The following is a 22466-nucleotide window of genomic DNA, read 5'->3' as shown; positions in this document are numbered from 1 at the left end:
CCTGAGGCTGCCTCTGTACTTTGAGTCCCCGTACAGCAATTTGTGTCCCTACATAGTAAGCTGCAACCTAACTTAGTGCGTGATCAAACAAAAAACCTAGGCTGGCGATGTAGCTCAGTTGTAGACCACTTGCATGTGCAAGGCTCTGGGTTCCATCATTGACACTGAAAAAAATCCAGGTTAAGGGTATGTTTTTATAGGGGAGCAGGCAATAGAGAAAAAGTAAGATTAATCTGATTAAAGCACAATATATACATCTGTAAAGTGCTGAAGGACAGGAGGGTAAAACAGGACCTGTCCAGGGGTGAGTACCACTGTGTGTGGGGGTGATAAGTGGAGAGGGTGAAGGAGGGCAAATCTGGTCGCTGTTCTCTGTTTTTTTGACAGGGTCTTGAACTTAGGGCTTTACACTTGCAAAGCAGGTGCTCTATTTCTTAAGCCACACCTCCAGCCCATTTTGCTCTGGTTATTTTGGAGATGGGGGTCTCACAAACTATTTCCTCAGGCTGGCCTTGAACCTTGATCCTTTGGATTTCAGCCTCATATGTGGTTGAGATTAAAGGCATCAGCCACTGGCATCCGGCTGATGGATGTACTTTGTATAAGAGTATGACAATAGAGCAATGAAACTGAAATTGTTCTAAGAAGGTGAGGAGGGGAAAGAGGGAGAATGATGGGAAAAGGAAAGAGGGTGACTCTAATTAAGATACTATAAGCACATATGTAAATGTCACAATGAATTCTCCCTATACAACTATTATATGCTAATAAATAAAAATGAACAATAAAAAAGAAAAAGAAAATAATTTTAAGACAAAAAAAGAGTATTTTGTAACAAGTAACAGAGTTTCAGCCAATCACGGGCAGCCAACTGATCAGATCACACCCAAATCAGGCAAATGTATAACTATAGCCAATCAAGTTACTTCTTTACTTTCTTTTCCCCAAGTTCATCCTAGAAAATATTATTGCCCACACTGTAGAGCAGAGCTTTCTGGACATCATCTAGGTTGGGTGCCAGTGGTTCATGCTTGTAATCCTAGGAGTCAGAGATGAGGAGTGATCATGGCTCAAAGCCATCCCAGGAAAGTGGTTCTTGAGACCCTGTCTCGAAAATACTGTACATAAAAAAGGGCTGGTGGAGTGACTCAAGTGGTAGAGCACCTGCCTAGCAAGCATAAGGCCCCAAGTTCAAGTTCAAACTCCAGTACTGCGGGGGGGTGGGGGGGGGTGGGGGTGGGGGTGGGGTGGACATCTGATCTTGAGTGCTGTATGATTCACAAATCATTCTTTGCTCAAGCAAGCTCTATTTAATTTATTTTGTCTTAAGTTTGTCTTTTAGCCTGGCCCAACATGTAGGCAGAAAAAAGAGCCAAGAAAGAAGCTGCCTCACCATGTAGAGAACCACTGAGACACACACAGGCTCTGGCCTGCTGCTTCTCCACCAGTTTCCTTTGCATGCAGAATGGCAAAGCTTGTGTTGATCCAAGTCTGAACCTAACAGAGAAGGCCTCTCTCCTCCAGGGCCTTCTTTGTTCTTCATTCAGCTGTTAATATTTAGGGACAAACAATCATCTATTGACACTGGGCTATTGTGGGTAGGATGCCAACCTTCTTCCTTTGCATGTCTCTCACCATGCTTTGCTTACCCTAATCTCATTCAGGGGACAAGCAGAAGGGAATCCCCATGAAATTCAACTCTTTGTCCTCAGTGTTCTGCCCAGTGGAATCTTTTTCTAGACTAGTAACAACAGGAAGAAATTCAGTTCTGGATGAAAAGTGAACTGGGGGCCTACCTGAGCCCTACATCCTGCTTACTACTAGATATACAGAGATGGAGAAGGCACAGTTCGAGGCCTAGAGGAAGGAGATAATCAAGTTCTCAAGTAAGGCAGATGAAGTAAGAACCAAAACAGGAATGGAAGGAGAGAATACATCTAAAGAGTCCAGAAGAACAAGTGTAGTGATTGATATCTTCTGTCACCAAACACTTAGTGGATCTGACGATTGTCCCAAAGAGAAGAGAAATCGTCAAACCAGGGGTTAGGTAGGAGATGGAGCATATTTATGACCTCTCCCTCTATTCCTTCTCCCTTCCCTTTGTTCCCTCTTTTCTCCCTTTGCAGTGCTGGAAATTAAACCAAAGACCTCAAGCATGATAGGCAAGTACTCTGCCATTGAGCTACACCTGGAGCCCCCTCTTCTCTTTCTTAATAGCTTCATTGAGATATAATTCATATATCAGATAGTATGATGTGGATATGGTTTGAATCTGTTCCCCCACCCAAGGTTCATGTGCTGGAAGCTGGTTCCCAGTGTGACATTGTAAAGGTGGTAGAACCTATCAGAGGTGGAGCCTCGTGAAAGGGGTTTAGATCATTGGGGATGTGGCCTTCAGAAGGGATTAAAGTAGTTTTGATGAACCCCATTAGTTAGTTTCCAAGAGAGAAGGTCGTTATGATGAGAGCAAACGTGGTCCCTGAAGCTCTCTGGCTTCCTGTCTCACCATGTGACGTTTTGTACACACATCTCCATCACTGTGATACCAGCCACCAGGCCTTCACCAGAGGCTGAACAGATGGAGCTGCCCAATCTTGGACTTTCAGTCTCCAAAAACTTATTTTGTTGTAGCAACAAGAAATGGAATAAGACACCATGCAATTAAGTCATTTAAAGTATACAGTTCAAAGGCTTTAAGGATTTTTTTCATAATGTCAATAGCTCAGGTAACAGCTTAGCTACCTGGGGGGCAGGTACTTAGAGTGATTGTAGGCAGCCTTGCCTACATCTAATTGCTAAGTTGTTCCATCTTCTGGGGATGACTAAATTCCACAGTTGCTTAACTGTGGTTTTAACTTGAGAGAGTTGAAAAGGATGAGAGGTTAGAACATTGCAGCATGGCGCAGGCTGAGCCTGGGGTCAGGTCCTGCTAACTGGGCACCTAGAAATGAATTCTCTTGAGTTTGAGTGCTCAGAAATTCTTTTGATGGGGCTGAGGATATAGCTCAGTAGTGGAATATCTCCTTAGCAGCACAAGGTCCTGTGTTTGATCCCTAGCACCGGAAAAAACAAAACAGCACAATGTCTCCCACCTGCAGTCCCATCTAGTTAGGAGACTGAAGCAAGAGCAATGCTGGAGCCCAGGAGTTTACGGCTAGCCTGAGCAAGGCAGAGACCCATCTCAAAGAGAGGGAGGGAGAAGAAGGAAGGAAAGAAGGAGGGAAGGAAGGACGGAAGGAGGGAGGGAGGGGGGAGAGAGGGGAGGAAGGAAGGAGGTGGGGACAGAGAGGAGGAAAGAAGGAAGGAAGGAGGAGGGGGGAAGGAAAGAAAGATTATTTTGGTTTAAAAAGAATCATTAATGTCCCAACTGCACCAGAATCGCTTAGGAAGCTATTTTAAAGGTAAAAAAATCAGAAAAATAGACCCATGTGTATATGGCACTATGATACATGATAAAGTGGTTTATCAAAATGGTGGCATTTATGAGCAGTGCATTCTGACTGTTATTAAAGTTAAGAAATACAGAGAAAAAAGTTATCCCATTTCACTTCATATACATACTTAATTTCAAGATACATAAAAATTAAACTAGCCAGGTGCCTGTGGCTTAGCCTATGATCCTAGCTTCTTGACAGGCTGAGATAGGGATGATTTTAGTTTAAGGCTAGTCCATCTTTGAAATAATCAGAGCAGCTGGTGGATGGCTCAAGGGTTAGAGCGCCTGCCCAGTACGCATGAGATCCTGAGTTCAATCACCAGTACCCCCAAAAGAAATTTAGTAAAACAAAATAAACAGAGCAAAAAAGGACTGGAGGTGTAGCTCAAGTGGTAGAGCACCTACTTTGCAAGCACAAAGCCCTGAGTTCAAATTCCAGTCCCACCAAAATAAATAAATAAATATTAAACTATATCAATCCAACTATGAAAAAAACTAAAAGATAACATGAGATTGTTTACGATTGGCAGCAAGAAAGACTTTACTAAATAAAGCCCAGAACTCAGAAGTCATAAAATAAAATTTAAATCTTCTGTATGATTAAAGATATCATAAACAAAGTTAAAATGTAATCCATAGACAGGGAAAAATGTTTGTAGCATACATTCTAGATATAAATCTCTATCCTATATTAAACACTTGTGATAGTTAATCTTGATTGTCAACTTGATGGATGAGAAGTGCCTAGGAGACTAGTAAAGCATGCCTCTGGGTGTGCCTGAGGGTTTTTCCAGTAACCTGGATGGAATAAGGGGAAAAAGAGAAAGCCAGCTGGTGAAGGCATTCTCTCTCTCTCTCTCTCTTTCTCCCCTACCCCTTTCCTAGCTACCATGAAGTAAACTACTCTGATCATCACCCCTTCCCACCACCTCTAAAACTGTGAGCCAAAATAAACCTTTCCTCCTTTGAATTACCTTGCTCAGGTATTTTGTTAAGTGATGAAAATTTGACGAATACAGCCCTCCTATGAATTAATAGGAAACAGACAATTCAATTTTAAAAATCAACAAGTGCCATGTTTACAAAACATGGAACAAGAAAATCACATTACAAATATAAAATTTTTACCCTCACTAATAATCAGCAAAAAAGAAAACTGGGAGAAAAAAAGATGTTACTTTTTGCGTACACACATATATATATACTTGCATATATATATACATATATATTGTCAAAAATTAGTATGAATTTCAGGAAATAAAATTTTCATGCAGTATGAGTGTGAATATAAAATTCTATAGTCTAAAATTAAAGGGCAATTTTTGGGAAACAGAAAATAAAAATTTGGGGGAAAACAAAATAACGATTAGTAATTCCACTTCTACAAGTCTGTTGTGTAAATATTTTGCTTAATGTAAAGACTCAACTCCAAATTTACTTTTCCAGCATTTTCTTTAATTGCAAAATTATTTATTTATTTATTTATTTATTGGTGGTAATAGGGCTTGAACTCAGGACCTTGCACTTGCTAGGCAAGTACTCTACCACTTGAGCCCCACCTCCAACCTTTTTTGCTTTAGTTTTTCTCTTCTTTTTTTTTCAGTACTGGAGTTTGGACTTAAGGCCTATACCTGGAGCCACTCCACCAGTCTCCTTTTTTGTGATAGGGTCTCATGAACTATTTGCCTGGTCAGGCTTTGAACTGTGATCCTCCTGATCTCTGCCTCCTGAGTAGCTACAATTAAAGGCATGAGCCACCAGTGCCCAGCTGCTTTAGTTATTTTCAAATAGTATCTTGTATTTTTTCCCAGAATGGCCTCAGAACACGATCCTCCTACCTATGCCTCCTGCATAACTGGGATTACAGGTGTTTGCAACCATGCCTGGTCCATAATTGCAAACATATTTAGAAATACTTTCAATGCCCAGCTGTAGAGGAAAGGATAAATTAAGTATCAAAAAATCACCCAGTATAATAATAATATGATAATAAAAAATTGGAGAAAAAATCAGAAAAATTCCATATAGACTATGGAACAAAGAAAGAGGATTTCCACTTCTATTTATGATGTTTATGTTGTTTTCACGTCAATCCTCCAACTAGAATAATCGTGAAATCTGGGTTGAGTGTATGTATATGTATAAGCATTTATTTAAAGGAATCGTAGAGCTAGCAAGGCAGCAAGGACTTAATGGGGCAAGATCCCAGAAAGAAGGGAAAGTCAGAGTCGTGAGCCAAACATCTGGTTGAGCTTTTCTTTTTGACTCACTTACTGATACCAAAGATGCTGCCAAGTAGCTAAGATGCTGAGTAAAGCTTACACACGACTCACTGAGCAAGAAGGACAAAATTAGAATTCAGGGCCTGCTAATGAAGTAGGAGCCTGGAAAACACCCTAAACTGGAATCCACACAACACTGCAAAGATTTATATCTTAGCAGTAAGGTGAACCCGAAGTAGAATGGCCCTAAAAAGACAGACCAGCTTCAAATCAGCTCATTCTTGACTGGATTAAGGTGTGCTGTCTTTGCTCTAACTTCGTCCAGAGGTAAAATAATCTACTTTCAAGGAAAATAGCATTCCTAGAATTCCAAATCATCTCTAGAATTTTTCATGCCTATCTCTAATATTCAAGTTTAAATAACTAAACACATGAAAGGTAAGAGTTAACTGGAAAATTAAGAGGGAAAATAGATAAGAGGAACAGGGCACAGATGAAATCTACAGATTCTATTACTCTCAGACATAGACTCTAAAATAACTGCAATTATGTCCAAGAGATCAAATACAAAATAGAGGACTGCAGCTCACTTGTAGAGCATTTGCCCAGCAAATGTGAGGCCCTGGGTTCAGTCCCTAGCACTACACTAATTAAATATATACATGTTTGAAACCAAAAGCCATAGTCTGACAAAGTCACTGTGGCTTAGCAGCATTCTGACAGGTTGGAATCTGCAGGTGCGCCATGTCTCCGTCATGGTGGGAAGGAACGCTAAATGGTTTCCCTTGACTAAAAAGAAGCTTATACTTAGTCAAGGACACAGGCAGTAAGAAGGCAGGGTGGAAAACACAGAAAGGTTGTAATTAGGTCAGACTGTTTTTGATGTTTAAGTCTCTTCCTCTCTTTTGTGTAAAGCTTGCTGAGAAAAATAAAATTTGCCAGTTGGTCATCAGCCTTCTGGCCCTCTCGGTATGTGTCTTGTCTGTCCATTCCTTCCCCGATTCCTTTTTTGTCAAGGACCTCTGAGATCCTGACATATACATATTTTTAAAAATTATAAAAATGTGAAATTGAGAGTTCAGTATATAGTTTAATAGCCAATTAGACATAGTTGAAGAAAGGATTTGTAATTAATGAAGATAGAGAAGAAATATTCAAACTGAAGTACAAAAATATGAAAGGATGGAAAATGCAAAAAAGAGTACAACAGTGTAAAACATACTGAAAGTCTTTGACCTAAAACAAACTTAGAAATCTTGTCACACTGCATATCAAGATATTTTCTAAACATACTGAAATTAAGGGAATATGGTATTGCAGAAGAATAGATAAACATACAATGGAAAAAAACAGAGACTCCAGACTGACCCACTCCACTTGATTGATATGTAGGTATAATAGGGAAAGTTGTCTTTTCAAAAGAACAGTGGGAAAAGAATGATTTTTCAATAAAAGGTACATTGTCAATTGGCTATCTGTATGGATACACTAGTATTTGCCCTACTTTACAATACATATAAAAAATTTAAATAGATTATATGGCTACACATAAAAGTTAAAGCTATAACACTGTTAAAAGTTGACATAGGTAAATATCTTTATCACCTTGGAGCCAGGAAAGATTTCTTAAATAGGGCACAAGAATCAATAACCATACAGAAAAGTTAAATTGCACTCTATTATAACTCAGAATTTATTTTCACTTATTTTATTAAAAGCATGAAAACAGAGAGTGGGAGAATCTATCTGCAATGCATGTATCAACAGAAGACTTGTGTCCAGAATGTGTAAAGAACTCCCACAAATCAGTAAGATGAAAATGACAATACAATTAAAAAGGAGAGAGGTAGATTTGAACAGTAAGTTCACAAAACAAGATATCCAAATGGCCAAAAACTATGTGAAAAGTTCAACTCCACCAGTCATGTTAATGTCAAAAGAGGTAACACCCCTTTGCAGAATGCCTGAGGCTAATAAGAATAATGATCCCAAGTGTTGGTGAAGAAATTTTTATACATTGCTGGTGGGAGTACAAAGTGGTACATTTTAAAAATCAAATAGGCAATAGCTACTAAAGCTATTACTCAAAAAATTTACTTCTAAGTAAATATCTAACACAAATAGTTATGACTGTTGCACATGGTGATGTAATCCCAGTACTTGGGAGGCTGAGGCACGAGGATCATGAGTTCCAGGCCAGCCTGGGCTACACAGTGAAGCCCTGAAGTGGGATAATGCAACACACATACTTTTCAGCATATTTCAGGACCCAAAACAAGTCTCAGCAATTTAAGAAAATTGAAATAACCCCCTGTACCATATCAGAGCACTACAGAATAAAACCAAAACTCAACAACACAAGAAATATCAGAAAATATTGGTGGGGGGAAGGGGGGAGTCATGACCCAATCATTGTATGCACATGTGAATAAAGGAAATAAAAAAAAAAAAGAAAATATTGAAACAAGTGGAGACTGAACAACACATTGCTGAACGACCAGTGGGTGACTGAAGAAATAAGGGAAGAAATCAAAAAGTTCCTAGAATCTAATAAAAATGAAAATATAACTTAACCAGAATCTGTGGGATACAGCAAAGGCCATCCTAAGGACAAAGTTTATAGCTATGAGTGCCTACATAAAAAAAAGAAAAAGACATCTCAAATAAACAATGATACATCTTAAGCTTCTAGAAAAACAAAAACACATCAAACCCAAAACTAGCAGACAGAGAGAAATAATAAAGATCAGGGCCGAGATCAATGAGATAGAGACCAAAAAAAAAAAATAACTATACAAAGAATTAATGAAACAAAGAGTTGGTTCTTTGAAAAGATTTAATAAGATCAACAAACCCTTAACCAACATGACAAGATGGAGGAGGGAAAAGACCCAAATTAATAAAATCAAAGATGACAAAGGGGACACAACCATGAATACTAATGAAACCCAGAAGATCATTAGGGAATACTTTGAAAATTTATATTCAAGAAAACTGGAAAATCTAGAAGAACTAGATAAATTTCTAGATTCATATAATAAACCAAAATTGAACCAGAGATATTAATCACCTAAATAGACCTGTAATAAGCAATGAAATTGAAGCAGTAGCAAAGAGTCTCCCTACAAAGAAGAGTCCAAGAAGCAGACCTTTAAAGAAGAACTAACACCACTACTCCTCAAACTTTTCTAGGAAACAGAGAGGAAAGGAACACTACCAAATGCATTCTATGAAGCCAGCATTACACTCATTCCAAAACCCAATAGAGTTAACAAAAAAAGAGAATTACAGACCAGTATCTTTAATGACTATAGACGCAAAAATTCACAACCAAAGACTAGCAAACTGAATTCCACAACACATCAAAAAGATCATACACCATGACCAAGTCAGTTTCATTTCAGGGATGGTTCAACATACACAAATCTATAAATGTAATGCAGCCCGTAAACAGAAGCACGAACAAAAATCACATGATCCTCTCAACAGATGCAGAAAAAAGCCTTTGACAAAATTCAGCACCCTTTCATGATAAAAGCTCTGAAGAATCTAGGAACAGAAGGAATGTTCCTCAACATAGTAAAAGCCATATATGACAAAACTATAGCCAACATTATACTAAACAGAGAACAACTGAAACCATACCTGCAAGTTAGGAATGAGACAGGGATTCCCGCTTTCCCCACTTCTATTCAATATAGTTTTGGAATTCCTAGCCAGAGCAACAAGACAAGAACAAGAAATAAAAGGGATTCAAATAGGGAAGGAAGAAGTCAAACTACCCCCTATTTGCAGATGACTTGGTCCTATATCTAAAAGACCCTAAGACCTCCATCAGGAGAGTTTACAAATCATAAACTCTCTTGGCAAAGTAGCAGGATACAAAATTAATATATAGAAATATATTAATATATAGAAATCAGTAGCCTTCCTGTGTACCAATTCACACATGAATATATACTTACTGCCAAAGACACGAAAGGACATACACCATAGTGTTAAGAGTGGTAATCTCTATGTGGTAGATAATGGTATTTCTCTTTTTTCCCCTTATATTTATATTTTCTGTCTTCAACATTTATGCTGTTTTTATAATAATAAAAGACCATTTTAAAATTAGTAATAATCCAAGACAGAGCTGTAAAATAGGTTTAGTACATGTAGGGGGTGGGTGAATGAAGGAGATTAATGTGAGGGCATGTGGTTGATGGACTTCAAATACTTATATGAAATACTTATAAGAAATCTCTTGCAATTGCTTTAAGTGGGGTGGGGAGAGGATCAAGGGGGAGAGATGGCAGGGGTATCTAAACAATGTACAATATAAGCCCATTTGGAATTGTCACAATGAATCCCCCCTGCATCATTTTTACATTTACTTACATGTGTATACATTATGTGGGCTGTCTCAATAAAAAATTTTAAAGGGCATGATTCAAGATGTAGAGTAAGTGTAAAGTCCTGAGTTCAAACCCTAGTTTTGCCAAAAAAAAGAAAGAAAATATAGGTACCACTATGTACCAAAAGACATATACTAGAATGGTCATACTCATAATATTCATCATAGTTAAAATCTGAAAAGTAAATATCCATTAACTGTAGAAATCAATAAATTCATTGTGGGATAGTCTGGAAGAATGAAAATGAGCTAATGCTACAGAGAGCAATAAGGATGACTCTTTCAACCGAATTCTTGAACAAAAAGCCACACATAAATGTGTGTTGTGTGAGTCCATTTTATGCACCTTAAAGAAGGCAAAACTGACGTGGTGCTAATGGTCCGATGGTGGTTGCCCTTTGGGAGGAGGTTGTAGGAGTTTCTGGAGAGTGTATGAAAGAGACTGCTGAGGTGTTTGTAACGTTCTATTTCTGAGTTTTGGTGGTGGTTACTGGGGATGTTCACTCTGTGATAATTCACTGAACTACAATACTGGGTACCTATAATTAGCACTAACAATTAGTGCTTCTTTCTGTGTCTGTGCTATGCTTCAGTATGAAGACTTACCAAAAGTAATACATCTGCACTGACATGAATGATATCAATAAAACATTAAGAAAAACAAAGCAGACTGTCAGAAAATGTGAGCCAGCTTTTTAATGGCAGCTTCTCAGAAGAGTCTAATGAACTGACTAAGGTCTTTTCCAGCCCCAGAGTCCGTGATCCACTCAGACCAACATTTGGAGGGTCTTCACTGGTCTGTGAACCACACTCAGCATGAGGAGCTCAGGACATGAAACTGACAAGATCCTACCTCTTGGATCTCTGGAATAAGAACCAATAAGTCTAGACAACTCTGAATCTCTTTTCCAATGCAGAAAATCATTAACTTCAGGAGGGAGAGACAGGTGAAGAAAGAGGCATGAGAGAGTTGGCTTGGAAAAACAAAACTAAAAAATATTTCTCAGGGATACATTGAACTGTCTGCTTAGCTGCCATATTTATTATAAATCTTGTTGCCATATTGGCTATAAATCTGGCCCTGAGCATCTGGCAGGACCAGATGAGTCATCTGTCTCCACTTCAATTGAGTCCTAGGCTAGACCAACTGTAGGTAGGGTTTATGCCCAACTTTCAGTACATTTCCTGAGAGCTTCTGAAGTTGGCAACTTTCTTGTGGACCTTGAACCTTCCTAGAAACTTCTTTATCACCCACCTTCAGCACCTCATAGCTTTCTCTTCCCTTCTGCTATTTTTTCCAAATGACTAAGGAATATACAGGTTGTGTCTACTCTCCTGACACCTGTCTTTGCTAAAGACCTGTGTAAAACTTTTAACCACTATCCAAATTTCCCCAGCCTCTTCCCTTTGCAACTGAATGTGTGACCAAATTCTGCACTCCCTTCAATGTCTGTTTAACCTTCTCTTGGAAATGTCTCTGCTGAGGTTTTCTCACCTTCTGCTTGGTCATGTCTAAGAGACCCACAGAGTATCTGTCACAGTTGAGGAAGGCACGGACTGTGTACAGGGCTTTGTGGAACTGTCTCTCGATGTCTGTGAGCTCTTCAAAGACTTTGCTCCCAGACCATAGCAGTATCTGAAGAAATACAAAAACATATTCAGAGCTCAAAGCCCTGAATTCAAACCCTAGTCCCCCTCCCCCCCACACACAAATTCAGAGTTCTTGAGGCACAAAACAGTAACTCACTCAGAGAATAATTACAGCTCTGTAAAGTTCTCTAGAGTTTATTTCATTTAATAATCTCAATAATCCACAGAAATAGATAAGATCATTATCCTTATTTTATAGGTGGAGAAACTGAGGCTCAAAGAAGTACAGTAATTGATTTACATTGGATCCACCTCTTTCCATTTCTTTTATCTCATATGTGGTTAATAAATATACGATAACAAGGGTCTGGGTGTGTAGCTCAGTGGTAGAGTGGTTGCCTAGCATTCACAAAGCCCTAGGTTTGATCTCCTGAACAAGAGCCATAAAAAACACAATAGCAAACATTATTGAGCACAGTGTTCTACAAACATTATTTCATTATTCATTATTTATTATTGATAGCAATCTTTTGGAGGTGGTACCACAATTATCACCATTTTTCAAACTGGGAGACTAAAACTTAGAGAGACTGGCTTGCTCATGATGTAAGAGCAATTTATTGATCAGGAGCGCAAATCCAGAGCCCAGCATTACAAACACTTACAAGCATCCACTACCCCATAATACTGGGGATACTAGCCAGACTACACAATGGTTCCCAGACACCTTCCTTACCACCTGCCTGACCACATCAATGCTTCAGTAAAAACACATGTCCAGTCCATCCCTGCAACCAAGCCACTTACCTGGCCACGTCGAGTCTCACAGTTGTGCAGGTAACTCAGGTGGAAAACCTTCATGATTAAATTTACAAAATTGAGGTACTTGAGAAGAATCTAAAAATGAAACAGCAGAGGGGAAGCAGATGAAAAGGAGAAATTCCTTCTCCAGCCACTTCTATCATCAGCAAATGTCTGAATATTTTAAAAGCTTCACTAGAGGCAATTTGAGCAGATGGATCATAGAACATATACTCATAAAATGTTGCATTACGAGTGGAAATTCTCAAAATGTAGAGTATGTACTAATGGGAGTGTATCAATAAAAAAATAAAGTGGTATTTATTGAACCTGATGTCACTGTGGTAAGTCACTCAGGTATGTTACAGAGTCACCACAAGTACTGCAGATACTGTAGAATCATCCCCATTTAAAAGGTAAGAAAACAGGTTCAGAGAGGTCAAATGCTTTATCCAAGTCAAATAGCTAGATATGGAAGAGCCAGAACAATTAAGCCTCCATTCCTGACTCTAAAACCCAATGTCTGGATGGATATCCCATCCTGCCTCCCTAAGACAGCATCAGATGAACCTCCTGTCTTACAGATGGGGAAACTGAGGCCAGGACAACTAGCAAGTTTCAGGGAGCTCCATGAGCCAGGAGGATGTACCACATGAGCAGTTTCTAAAGCAGACTTACCTCTTCGTCTGCCTTAGTAAAGTGGGGCCCATCTACTTTATTCACAGCCATGATTACGGCCACCACGTCTTTCCCATTCATTATAGGGGAAGCCAAGATGTTTTTGGTCTGGTACTCTGTGAGGTCATCCACAAAGTCACAAAAATGCTCATCCTGAAAGAAGCAGAGACAAGCATGGGCAGGCGAATGAAGAGCAAGGACACTAAAACTGCCCAGCACCCCTAGCTGCCAAGGGAATGAAGACACTTCCATCTACTTCCCTTCAACCAGGGCACGGCAACAGAGGTGATTTCTGCCATGGAAGACTCCAAAATCCAGCAGCAGAAGCAGACCCGCAGAACAACCTAGTAAGGCCCATGGAGGAGATGGATGCAAAGTGCCGCGGGGGCCCAGGGATGGGAGGGCGGATGGGAAGGGGGCTTGCCTGAAGAGGGAGGTGTGGAGAATGCTTTGATGAGCTCATGTCAATGAAACCCCAAATAGAGACATGAGTAAGACCTCGTGGTCTAGCAGGCATGGCACTTTCCTGCCTCTTTTCATTGTAATCCTCCCAATAATGTCTCAGCTAAGTACCATTAGCCTATCTTACAGAATGGGAACTGTAGCTCAAGGTTAATGTTACTTGTAGGTGTGGCTTTGTTTTTATGTTTTTATTTTTGGTAGTACTGGGGTTAAAATTCAGGGTCTTGTGCTTGTTAGGCAAGAGCTCTACCACTTGAGACATGTTTCCCGATCTTTTTGCTTTAGGCTATTTTTCAGATAGAGCCTCAGCCTTGTTTTGCCCAGGCCCAGTCTTGGATCCTTGTTTGTTGAGATGAAATCTCGATAACTTTTTCTTTGTGCTAGTCCTGATCTCCACCTCTAGAGTAACTGTGATTATAGGCGAGAGCTATATCTCTCTCCTGTGTGTGTGTGTGTGTGTGTGTGTGTGTGTGTGTGTGTGTGTGTGTGACTTTATAATCTGTCCTCAGCTATGCTGCCTCTCATAGAAGCCTGGATAAGGTTAGGCTGGGGTCCAGGTCATTGAACAAAAGGACTTGCTATTTTCATCTTTCTTTTCTTTTTTCTTTTTTTGCAGAACTGCAGTTTGAACTCAGGGCTTACACCTTGAGCCACTCCGCCAGCCCTTTTTTGTGATTTTTTTTTTTTTTTTTTTGAGATAAGGTCTTGAGAACTATTTGCCCAACTGGCTTCAAACTGCAATCCTCCTGATCTCTGCCTCCTTAGTAGGTAGGATTACAGGCACAAGCACTGGCACCTGGCTTCTTTTCTCCCTTCCTTCCTTCCTTTTTTCCTCTCTTCCTTCTTTTCTTCCTCCCTCTCTTCCTTTCTCTCTCTCTCTCTTCCTTTCTTTTTTTTTTTTTTTTAGAAGTTCTCACTTATGTAGCCCAGGCTGGCCTCAAACTTTCCATCCCCCTGCATCAGCCTCCCTAGTGCTGGGACTATAGGTATGCACACTCAGCTTATTTTCATCTTTTCTAACAATTCTCGCACCACACATCCAGTCTAGTGGATACCCCCATTCCACAAATCTCACTGGAAGCCCCACTCTGTGTCAGGCCTATGTCAAGCAGTGGGGATGCAGAATGACTAAGATTCAGGCCACTCATGGTACAAATCACTAATAGTAATTGTGATGGTTAATCCTGATTCTCAACTTGATTGGAGAAGCACCCAGGAGAAGCTCCTGTGTATGTCTGTGAAAATTAATTAAGAGGGAAAGACCTACCATGAACGTGGGCAGTACCATCTCCTAGTCTGGGAATCCAGACAGAGTAAAAGGCCCTGCCTGCCATGATGCTCTGCCTCACCAAGGGACCAGGACCATGGAGACAGGTAACCATGGACTGAACCCTCTGAAGCCATGAGCCAAAATAAATCCTTCCTTACTTTGTTTCTGTCAGGTATTTGGTCACAGCAACACAAAGAAACTAATGCAGCAATGAGGCAGGCTAGTAATGAGGAAAGTATCCAAACCAGGTCATTGGGAATAGGTAGCTTCCTTGAAGATCATCTCACAGGGAATAGGTAGTGATCCAGCTCGACCCAGAACCACCCACAAAATGCCCCTTTTGAAACAGGATTTTCATCTATATCCAAACTGGGGCATGCATACAAGGACCCCTAATTACAGCTCACTGAATTCACAGAAACAATCACCAAAATCACTCCAAAGTACTACCCAAATCTCCTCCCCTTGCTCAACCCTTGGAGTGTATAAATACCCATCCCACCCAAGGCACTGGTGCTCTTGAACTGCAGGTGCTGCTTTTAAGCCACCTCACTCAGAGCCTTCTCCCCCCACCCACTTCCTTGGGGAATATACTTTCCTGCTTTCACTTTCTCTCTCTCATTCTCAATAAAACTTTCCAGCTACTTTGCAATCTGTGTGTCTTTGTTTGGGTTGCCAAAGACCTGAGATCTTCTCAACCAGGGTCTTCTGAAACCACCCACTGGTAACAGAAATACAGGACAATAAAGGTTTGGCTAAACTGTGGGAATGCAGAAGAGTATACACCCACACCCCAACCTCACAAATGGCCTGGGAGGCCAGGATAGGCTGCTGTGCAGTCCATGTGGTCCAAATGAGAAAACTGAACCTTCATTGTCATCTTAAATTTGAAAGAATCCATTTTCCTGTTTTTATGGTACCTCAGTGAGTTTCCTGCCTGTCTATATTGCTTGGAACATGAACCAGCCCAAACATACACAGTGCACGCTGTTCTGAGAATATAAATGTGTTTCATAGGACCAATTCACAGAACTTTTCTAGAACTAAGTCTTCATCATCTTTCCCATGATTCAGAAATTCCAAGTGTGATGCACTGCATGTTTTAGATTTCTTCTAGAGTGGGATTCAGTAAAGAGACAACAGGGTTATTGTCAGTGAAGCTGTTTCAAACCAGGTGAAGGGTAAAGGAATTAAGAGAAGCCTATCATGTTCTACTTGAGCTAGCATCAGAGGATTAAGCAAAATCTCTAAAGAAGCATTAGTGAGGAAGAGTTTTCTGTGTCATTCTGTAAGGACACTGGTAAATTCTTGGCACATGTTGGTGTGAGGCATGGTCAGATTCATTCAGTTTTACAATGTTTACCTCCGTTGGGAAAAAACAAATGCTTAGGTCTCATCTGCCTCTGAGGAAGATGCTTCTAAATCTGCCAGAACACTCTTTCCCACTGAGTTCTTCCCTGGAACTCCCTTGCAAGCACTCCAGCTACCAATTGCTGGCATCTCTTTAATCATTATCATCCCTGTATTTTCAGCATAATCAAGTATTCTAAACCAATATGTCACAGAACCTCAGAGGATCAGAAGTGGAAGAGGACTTAGAAGCTACTCATCTCCAACTATTTCTTTTAAAGTCCAGGAATCAGAGACCCAGTGAAGGAGAGCCCAAAGCCATCATCATTTAGTCAGCGTTCTCAGAGTGCCTTCTGTACTCTAGACACTGCTCATGACCTTGGGGCTATAGCAGGGAACAAGAGGGATAGACTTCTTGCCTGTGTTGGACTTCTCGATTAAACAGAGGGTGGGGGAAGACAGACAAAAAGCAAGTACACAGGAAAACATTCTCCCTGCAGTTTGTGACAACGACTTTGAAGGAAATGAGCTGGGTGATGCCATAGAAAGTGATGGAAGGTATGGCAGGCTGAAGCTTCTTTAGTTACTCAGCTCTCTGAGCTGAAGGATCAAAGGAGCCATGCTTGGGAAGTGCATTCCAGGTAGGGGGCGCAGAAAATGGAAAGGCCAGGCAGTAGGAATGAAGTAGCAGACTTGAGGAAAGATAGATGAGTGCAGCTGAAACATACAGAGAGAGAGGGAGATTGGAGGGCAAGGAAGTTAGTGAGGAGAGCAGGAGCCAGATCTATCAGGTGCCTTGGAGGCTGTGGTCAAGAGTTTAGATTTTAAGGTGCAATGCAACACTGCTTGTCATTCCTGGTTCCCCAGTTACTGTTTTCAAACATTCACAGTGCCAAGCTCTATTGTACCCCATGAAGAAAACTACTATTTATTGAATAATTACGATGTACTAGGCTCAGAGCCAGACAATTTACATATATTATCTCTTTAAGTCATATCAGTCCTGCCATAAAGAACTATCTTCTTCCTCACTTATAGACAACTTCCTTGCTGGTAAGTAGCACAGCATCTCCACTCATTCATTAATTGACTTCTTGGTTTATTTACTGATTCACCAATTGATTCATTCATTCATATTTATCGAGCCCTGACTCTGTGTCAGGTCGTGAAGATGCCAAGAGCAGTAACAGGAGGTTTTTCTTATAGAGTTCTCGTAGTACAGTGAGGTCCCACGGTAAACATGAGCCCAAAACTCAAGCCATAATGTGAGTCAAGCCCTGATAGAATGGGTGATAACTTAGGACCCTGGAGAGGAAGGAGCTTGTCCTATGACTGGCTTCCAGGGCTACTCAGTACACTGTGAGTAGTTGCAACCTTTTTAGTCTCAATTTCCCCTTTGGTGAAGTCAGAATGATGGATCAGTTTCCCTGAGATTCTCTCTCTTGTCTAGTGTGCTGGATCCCAGGTCTCCAGGAAGGTAAGGAGAGCAGAGGCAGACTATATGTGACAGTCCCTAGGATGATGTTCTGAGAGGGATTGGTTGGCCACTGGAAGTGCTGGAGAAGGGCTGTCACTTATTCATTCACTCACTCAATCCACTGCAGTGAGTACTCATTCTGTCCCAGGCTCTGGGCTAGGAGCCAAGAACAGATAGTGAATAAGACAAACAGGGACAGTCAGACTCATGGCCGTTCCTGCTATGAGAAAGTTTAAGTATTGATATGCAAGTCAATATTGAATAGCAGTAGGTTTTCTAGATTTAATAAATAAAAATAAAACATGCAGTTGAGTGAGGTGACTCACATTTGTAATTCAAGATACTGAGGCAGGAGGCTCGCCAGTTCAAGACCAGTCCAGGCTACATAAGGAGAAGGGTCTTTAAAAATCCCAAAAAAACAAACACACAAACAAACAAAACGGACTGGGGTTGTGGCTCATGAGGTGAATCAGCTGCCTAGCAAGCATGAGGCTCTTAGTTCAAACCCCAGTGCTGTCAGAACAAAGAGAGAGAGAGAGAGAGAGAGAGAGAGAGAGAGGAGAAAAAATATAGGCTGTCCAGTTAAATTTGAATTTGGGGCAAATAAATAATTTTTGAGTTATAAGTATGTCCTAAACATTTCATGAGATATATTTATACTAAGATATTAGTCTTTGTTTAGCTAAAATTTGAACACAACTGGGCATCTTACATTTTATCTGGCACTCCTGAGCCTAAGTTTTTTAAGGAAATTCCTGGGACAAGTGAGAATTAGCTAGGGATGGACCCTGGAAAACTCCATTAGTGTCTTCACATTTCTACAATGCACTGATTGCAACCATTTCCCAGGTTTTTGAGAACACTGAAAGCTAAAAGTATGACTTGGTTGTGGTTTAGGGTCTGAGTTCAGACCCCAGTCCACACCATCTTCCTCTTCTTCCATTCAACTTCTAGTTACTGTTTGTCAGCAGACTGTGTCCTGCCAGAGCCAAGAATTAAGACTTTTCTCAAGGAGGACAGAAGCAAACAACACTTGAATACCAAGTACACACAAGGCTTACTGGCCTTGACAGACCTAACCTCACCCCCACGAATGAGTCACAGCCAGGGAGACTGCCCCAGGCCTGAAGGCTCTGGGGAAGGACATGGGGTGTGGCTGCAATGGTGAACTTGAGAGCTGAACAGGAAGCAACACGCCATCCCTCAGCACAAAGGCTCAGCAAACTGTTAGGCTTGAATCTTTCAGAATCCTAAATCCTCAATCCCATAATGCCAGGTCTACAAAAAACTTTCTGTTCTCTGTTTGCCAACAGACAGAATCTAAACTCGTTCTTCCCCATATTCCACACAGACCTGGTGCAACCTCCATCACTTAGAACAGGTCTTTAACAACAATGACAAAATAGTAATAACAGAGAAGAGGTTGCCGATATGAGCTATTACAATGTGCCAGGAATAGTGCTAGATGAGAAGTAATTCTCTTGTTTAATACATAGTGTTGTGAGGTGGCTATTTATCACTGTTTTGTAAATCAGGAAATGAACCGAGAAGGGTAAAATGATTTGCCCAGATCATATTCTTAGAAAGTGACTTGGGTCATACCAGATCTGACCTCAAAGCATGAAGTCTTTACTCCTGCTGTATGATCTGAAATGACCTTTCTTAAATGTCACTCAGTCCCAATCCCTCACTTTATAGATAAGGAGGAAGGATAGAAGCAGAGTGCTAAGATCATGAGATCGAGGCTGAGTCCTGGGTTTAAATTCTCTGCCACTTTCTATCTGTATGACCCTGAGCAAGTTATTTAACCTTTGTGGGTTTTAGTTTCATCATCTGCAAGACAAAGATAATAATTATGACATGAGACTGTTATGAAGGTAAAATGTGTAAACCAATCCATGTTGGCTGCAATTAAAGTCTGGAGAGAATTGAACAGACTCCCGACCAGTTGGATGAGTCCTCCCAACAGCCTAGAGTGCAGACCACTGCCCCCAACCCTGGCTGCCAAAAGGAGATGCAGAAAGAGATTAACCCCATGGGGGAGTCCATCTAACTTATTTCCCACAGATGCCCGAGTCTAGGCTTGATGAAGTCCTAGCTTGCCCTAACTCTCTGGCGACCATGGGCAAGCCCCTTCTCAACTTCTCCTGGATCCAGTTCCCTTAACTACTAAATAAGGAAGTTGGATAAGATGAGCTCTGAAGGCCCCTCACTCCTCACTTTTTTTCCTTAAGATCCTTAATCTGCAATAAGTCAGAGGCAGGGTGACGACAAAGTCACAAAATGTCCAGAGAACAGACCTTGGAAATGATTGAACACAGGCCACTGGTTTGGGCAGTGCAGCAATAAAGAAGACCCACGTGGGCCCTACTGTTATGGGGCAAACATTCTTCTGAGTGAGAGCTGGGTTAAAGGAAATTATTACAAAATTACATAACTGTGAGCTTTTTATGCTGTGTTTACTGACCTCCTGATTGTGCCAGACATAGTGCTAGATCCTGAGATAAATGCCTGTGAATGGTTCCTGGCTCCACTGCTCGTCTTGATCAATAATTTCAGGAAGGGGACTTTAACAGAAGGCCTCCCTGAGGATATAACTTTTAAGCTAAGATCTGAAGGATGAGTAGAGGTTGGCCCTGGACAGAGGACTATGTGGAGAACTTCATTATAGTTTTTAATGTCCAAAAAGGAGGAAGTGATTTGCCCATGGTGAGCAAAGAGGTCTTTGTCAGAACTGCCAGGAGAATCCTACAGACTGTTGGATTCTTAGAAGAGCCAAGTGTTTAATGTGTTAACATTTCCAATAATGGGACAATTAGCCATCACAACTCCTGAAGTAAACCTTGAAGAAAAACAATGTCCTCTCAGTGATATTCCTGCCAGGAACACACAACCTGAATCTAACTGTGAAGAAACTCCAGACAAGCTGAATGGAGGGACCTTTCTGCAAAACATTTGGTCTGTACCTTTCTAATACATCAACCTCACAGAAAACAAAGATGGGCTGAGGAGTTATTTCAGATTCAAGCAGGCTAAAAGAGAGTGGGCTACATAGGTAGTAGAGACAGTTGGCAAACATTGAACACCAACTGTTAGACAATGGCATTGTATCAATGTTACACTTCCTCAATTGGATCATTGAACTAGGAATATGTAAGAAATGTCCTGGTCTAGATATAGAGTGAAGTACTGAGGAACAGAATGTCATGATGGCTGCAACTTTCTCTCAAATGGGTCATAAAAATGGAGAAAGAAGGAAGATGTGGCAAGATATTAATTATTGGTGAATTTGAATGAAAGAGATACAGTTCTTTGTATTGTTTTAACCTCCTGCTAGTTTTGAATTTTTTTCAAAATAAAAAATTATAAGTAAATAAAGAGAAGTGGCATTGTTGTTACCAGCCTTGTCTTGGTGGCCAGATGCCCCAGTCCACTTGCACCCCAGGACCCTAGGAGATAGAGCCTCACTGCCCCTGGACTTATGGGGGAAGCACACCTCTTCTGTGTTGAGAACATTGGCGATCTTTTTAGAGTGTGCAACATGGCCCACGACGCCTAGGTCCAGGGGGAAGACAATCTCTGAGTCAGGCATCACCAGGCATTCCTCAAGGACAGCATCCTTGTGGACATTGAAGAGCCGGGTGGCTAGCTCTGCGGTGCCATTGCGGGTCCTGTACATGAACAGACTCATGCGGTCTGCCCGCAGGAGGAAGCACAGTTTCTTCATGACGTTGAAGGTGCACTTCTCAGCCTGTAAATTCTCCTGGAAGCCCCGCAGGAGATCAAAGATGATTTCACTCTCCTCCACGCTGCTCAGTGAGTGGTAGTTGCTGAAGTCCACTGCTGCCTCCTTGGCCCCCAGGAGGTCTGAGATGACCTTGGCCCGGTAGCGGAGATTGTAGTACTGTTTGGCAAAGCCAATATTTGAGTCCAAGAACTTCTCCACCTCCTCTGCTGTCACCTCACCCATGGCTGGGAGTCCCACTGGCTGCTTCCGTGGAGGGGCTGAGACTGTTGAGTCAGAATGTCTCCCACTCCGATCGCCACTTCTCTGGGTCTTGTCTGTAAATCTCACTGAGAGGCCACATAGGAGCAGGAACAAGCTGGGGGATTAAGTCATTACTATTTCCTGAGAACAAGGATTATGAGGATCAGTGTGTTCCATATGCTGCTGAGCCCCACCTCAGAGAATGTGATGCTCCATTTTCACCTTGGTAGTTGAGAGCTGAGAAGAGACCTCTGCACAGAGCAGGCAATGGACTTAACACCCCTCAAACAGAGGATGCAACAGATGACAGGTAGCACAGGACAACTGACTGTCCGCAGCTGGCTTCTCTCTGATTTCTATGGCAGTTCCTCAAACTTCTGATACAGAAGCCTAACACCAGCTAGGAGATTTACTTGACTTGTTGAATCAGAAGCTCTAACAACTCTGTTCACATTCCTCCATGGCTTGTCGGGAATGGCTGGAGCTGAGAGATGAGAGATGACTGCCAGCCACCCCTACCCTACTCTTTTTTTTTTTTTTTCCAGTTCTGGGGGTTGAACTCTGTGCCTTGCACTTGCTAGGCAGGCACTCTATCACTTGAGTGACTCTTCCAGCTCTTTTTGTTCTGGTAATTTGTACTGAGGGCCTCTACCTTGAGCCACTCGACCAGCCCATTTTTGTGATTGGTTTTATCTAGATAGGGTCTCTCGAACTTTTTCCAGGCTGATTTGAACCATGATCCAAATGCTCTCTGCTTCCTGAGTAGCCAGGATTACAGGCATGAGCCACCAGC

The 22466-nt window shown here is 41.2% G+C and overlaps 1 protein-coding gene across 3 annotated transcripts in view; it reads right to left on the bottom strand.

Annotated features, from left to right (window-relative positions):
* Nucleotides 1–21655, bottom strand: part of Pde6a (phosphodiesterase 6A) — an 89258-nt gene extending 67603 nt beyond the window's left edge. For 2 of the 3 annotated variants that reach the window (XM_020158863.2, XM_020158862.2), the window contains exons 1-4: nucleotides 21182–21655; nucleotides 13127–13279; nucleotides 12455–12544; nucleotides 11553–11693 (exon numbers count right to left, since the gene is read on the bottom strand). In XM_020158863.2, the coding sequence (XP_020014452.1) occupies nucleotides 11553–11693; nucleotides 12455–12544; nucleotides 13127–13279; nucleotides 21182–21655 (858 nt within the window). The remainder of the gene's footprint in view (nucleotides 1–11552; nucleotides 11694–12454; nucleotides 12545–13126; nucleotides 13280–21181) is intronic. The other variant, XM_074076669.1, reaches the window with a different exon arrangement.
* Nucleotides 21656–22466: the final 811 nt, after the last annotated feature.

The sequence above is a fragment of the Castor canadensis genome, chromosome 6 (genome assembly GCF_047511655.1).
Source record: "Castor canadensis chromosome 6, mCasCan1.hap1v2, whole genome shotgun sequence".
Classification (NCBI taxonomy): Eukaryota; Metazoa; Chordata; class Mammalia; order Rodentia; family Castoridae; genus Castor; species Castor canadensis.
Note: the sequence above shows the minus strand (reverse complement) of the source record. Positions and strands in the feature narration are given on the sequence as shown.